At 39.8% G+C, this 3785-nt stretch overlaps 1 protein-coding gene across 1 annotated transcript; it reads left to right on the plus strand.

Annotated features, from left to right (window-relative positions):
- Positions 1 to 2192: 2192 nt before the first annotated feature.
- LOC134451772 (odorant receptor 131-2-like) lies at positions 2193 to 3226 on the plus strand. Its single transcript, XM_063202172.1, has one exon. It carries the CDS (start codon positions 2193 to 2195, stop codon positions 3150 to 3152), a length of 960 nt encoding a protein of 319 aa, XP_063058242.1. The 3' UTR covers positions 3153 to 3226.
- The last annotated feature ends 559 nt before the right edge of the window (positions 3227 to 3785 follow it).

A 3785-nucleotide genomic window follows, 5' to 3' on the forward strand; every position in this document is an offset into this window, starting at 1 on the left:
TTTTAGCTGAAAAATCAATATACTGCGTTCTGTTGTGGTGTTACTGTCTACACCAGGGCTATTCAAATGTCGGCCCTGGGGCCATGGACGGCAATGTTCTGGCCCCCCAGAAACCCCTCGAAATACAGAATTGTTTTTCGGAATTTAGAGATAAAAGTACAGGTTCCGGATCGAGCTGAAACGGGACACACGGGATGTTAAAATGCATGAAATTACATCTAAGAAATGCAAAACTTTCTGGGGAGGACCCCCAGACCCCCCATCTCCTTCAAGTGTCTGGTATATTTTTCATTGACTGCCGGCAACCATAATACATACATATAGTTCGGCTCCTTTACTCGCAGGAATTGGAAAAACTGGCCCTCGTTGACATTTCATTGAATACCCCTGGTCTACACCAAACACAAGAAAAAGAAAGTATTTTAAAGTCAAATTCCGCTCTAAACTCATTTTCCACCATTTTCAAGATACTGCGTTCTGAAATAGTTGGGCAGTATAGTCATTCTCTCTGCAGAGTAATGCTCTTTACTGTGGGGTACAAAAATGTAAGAGCATGCTTGTTTGAGTCCCCTCATGTCTGGCTCTTCTGGGGATTGTATCATTTGCCAGAAATCGAGAAAAAAAAGATACTATTTACAAATGAATAACTCAATCACTTAACGCATCAGTCAAAGAAAGACAGCAATTTCAAGATGCAGCTAATATTGATCGGATTCACAGAATTTTGACCATAGGGACTGGGAATGAAGATGTACATGAAGAGCTGTTTCGCAACTTTTACAGATGAGGGTAAAATACAACGACTAAATTCACCATCACATTCAATTGTAACCAGACCTCAGACTACTTCAAGACTACGTAATAGGACATGATGAGTACTCGATACCTGTCTACAGGCCTGATGTGGAAGATGATTTTCTGGCTATGGTGCATTTGGCCTTCAGTTTCGCTCTAATATATTGGCGCAAACAGCGAACAAACACCTTGTTTCTAAACAGGATGCGATTGTCTGTGTCCCGGAGAGAGTGTATATCACGAGAGCTATTATTGGAGGACAGAGTCTCCTTGAGAAGCAAAGTGACGAAATTGAAAGTGAGGAAATGGATGATGACTTTGAATCTGAAGATAAGAAAATGGATAACAATGACTCCGTATCAAGCTGAAGATAACCCGCAAATGGCCACAATGCAGTGGATTTCCTGTGGTGTGACTTCATCTCCTGCAGTGTGACATGCTTATGCAATGTGTTACTCAATCCTTACTTGTTTTTCAAGCATCATGCAAGGATATAAGGATACTAGGATATTTATTAGTCACATTCACACAATTATTACAAGTAATACAGTGAAACCATGCAGTGAAATCAGTTGTCTGCCTGTGCAATGCATAGGCGTGTGTGGATGGGGGTGGGGGTACGGGTGGGTAGTAGTGTGCGTGTGGGGTGGGGGTTAAAGGAACAATAGTACAAAGAGCATGGGGGATATGTTTGTGCAGAATATTAATCATTTTATTGTATCTTACAGAAATGTCACACCAAGGATGGCACACCGCAGAGCACATTATCCCAAAAATTAGGCGAAATTCCACGGACCACTAAGAGCTTTATTTTTTTCTATTTTCTTCCAATTTTTTTCAGGACTTGGACAAACTTTTTTTTTTGGCGTTACGCCCTTAAACGTCAACCACCCACATGGTTAGGGTGTTGAAAAAAACAATGACAAAGCTCAAAGGATTTGAATACTTTACCAAAATGCTATATAGAATGATGACATCATTTCTGCTTATAAAAGGACTTTGTGTTGTACTGAATGTGGTGTAGGCCTACTTGGTGGTGTACTGAATGTGCATTCCTGTTTTGTAGAAAGACTCATTTAGTTACTTTCTGTGTTAACTTTTGAACAACTGGCTTCGAATTTAATATGGATGTTTTTATTTTCATGTCTTATTTGACCACATGTATGTTGTGTATTAAGATGTTTCATTGAAGGACGTGTAATTTTCTCAAGGAGCAAGCTATCATTGAACTAATAATCCAAGCATCATACTCTACAATTTCATCATGATGAAATGTTACACTTAGCCTATGTCAATATATGATCGCATTTTGTCATTGTGGCTTACAGTACTTCAAATACTTGTATGTAAGAAATGATTTTAAATGTTTGCTTATGATGGTATAGAATCTCATTGCAATGACTAATCAGTCAGTTGAAGAGGCCCCGGTAGTGCACCAGCAGTTTTACAGATTGGAAATGAAAGAAAGTCAAATGATCAAACTTGTTGTGGCCATTTTCGCATCACTGCTTTTTGTTTACATCAACAGCATCATGTTTCACACTCTTCTCAGTAAGCCCGTGTTTAGAGAGCTGCCTCGATACGTTCTGTTTGCCCACATGCTCTGCAATGACTCAGCCCAGTTGCTTGTATCTATGACATTATATCTCCTAACGATGCATTTGCAAGCAATTCCTAAAGTTCTGTGTGCTTTCATTTTGTTATTAGCCACAGCAACATTCCGCAACGCCGCTTTGAACCTGGCCGTAATGTCACTTGAGCGCTATGTGGCCATTTGCTTTCCATTAAGACACAGTGAGATTGTGGACCAGAAATCAGCAGGTGTTTCTATTGGTGTCATATGGTTCTTAAGTGCGTTAAACGTTGTAATAGATATTATTTACGCACTGATGGTGAACCCTGTGTCTTTTAAAAACCCCATGCTCTGTAGTCGAGAGAGGTTTATCTTTTCAAAATGGCAAGTGGATATGTTTCAAGCCTTCAATTCCTTTTACTTTGTGGCTGTAACTTGTATATTAATTTTCACCTACATTAATGTTGTACTTGCGGCTCGATCTGCCTCATCAAAGAAAGACTCAGCAAAAAAGGCACAACAGACGATATTGCTGCATTTTGGTCAGTTGGTTCTCTGTGTTAACTCTTTTATTTATGGAACTATAGAGAGAGCCTTGTATATGGGCAGCAGCCTCGAGTTGTTCTTTCATCTGCGATACCTTAATTTCCTCTTTGTTCTTCTTCTGCCTCGGTGCCTGAGTCCCCTAATTTACGGCCTCAGAGACGACGCTGTGAGGCCCTTATTCCTCTATTATTTCAGGTGTGGGACTCGGAAGGTTAAGCCCTCTGTTAATGCACACTAATAATGTTTTGACGTTTGAGAACTAACTTGTTACACAGTGAGTGCGTAGACATGCGGTTCAGTATCCCAAATATGATCAGGATATTAAAGTATCCCGACTTTGCGTTTGAGCATATAAACACCTCAGTATCCTGAATAAGCTCTTATTCGGGATACTGAGAAATCAGGATATGCTAGGTGGAGTATTCCGAAAGAAGTCGGGATACTGACGCATGTACACACCTTATCCCGAATACAGGGGCTTCCCATAGAATGCTGTTGCTGGTATCCAGACTACCCGCATTTGAAGATAATTCTATAACAGCCAAGAATGTAGACTGGGATATAACACTCTGTGCTCATATTAACACCTTATCCCGAATATGATCATAACCGGGATATGCCTCATATTCGGGATACTGAACTGCATATAAACGCACTCAGTCATTCCGCATGTACAAATAAGATATCAAGCAACATAATATTATCCTGTATGATGATCCTGTTACCAGCACCATCACTACTCTCTGTCAAGAAGATGTTTGAACTGCTTGATTAAACATCTTAATGTTAAAGTGTTTTGTCATTTGTCATTAAAACAGATTCATCCATGTAATTGCTTAAGTGCATAATCGTCATAAAGTTCTGGAAAATA

The sequence above is a fragment of the Engraulis encrasicolus genome, chromosome 7 (assembly GCF_034702125.1).
Source record: "Engraulis encrasicolus isolate BLACKSEA-1 chromosome 7, IST_EnEncr_1.0, whole genome shotgun sequence".
Classification (NCBI taxonomy): domain Eukaryota; kingdom Metazoa; phylum Chordata; class Actinopteri; order Clupeiformes; family Engraulidae; genus Engraulis; species Engraulis encrasicolus.

Excerpts from the sequence above, each read along its gene's own strand:
- LOC134451772 (XM_063202172.1), top strand. The coding sequence starts at position 2,193 with ATGACTAATCAGTCAGTTGAAGAGGCCCCGGTAGTGCACCAGCAGTTT.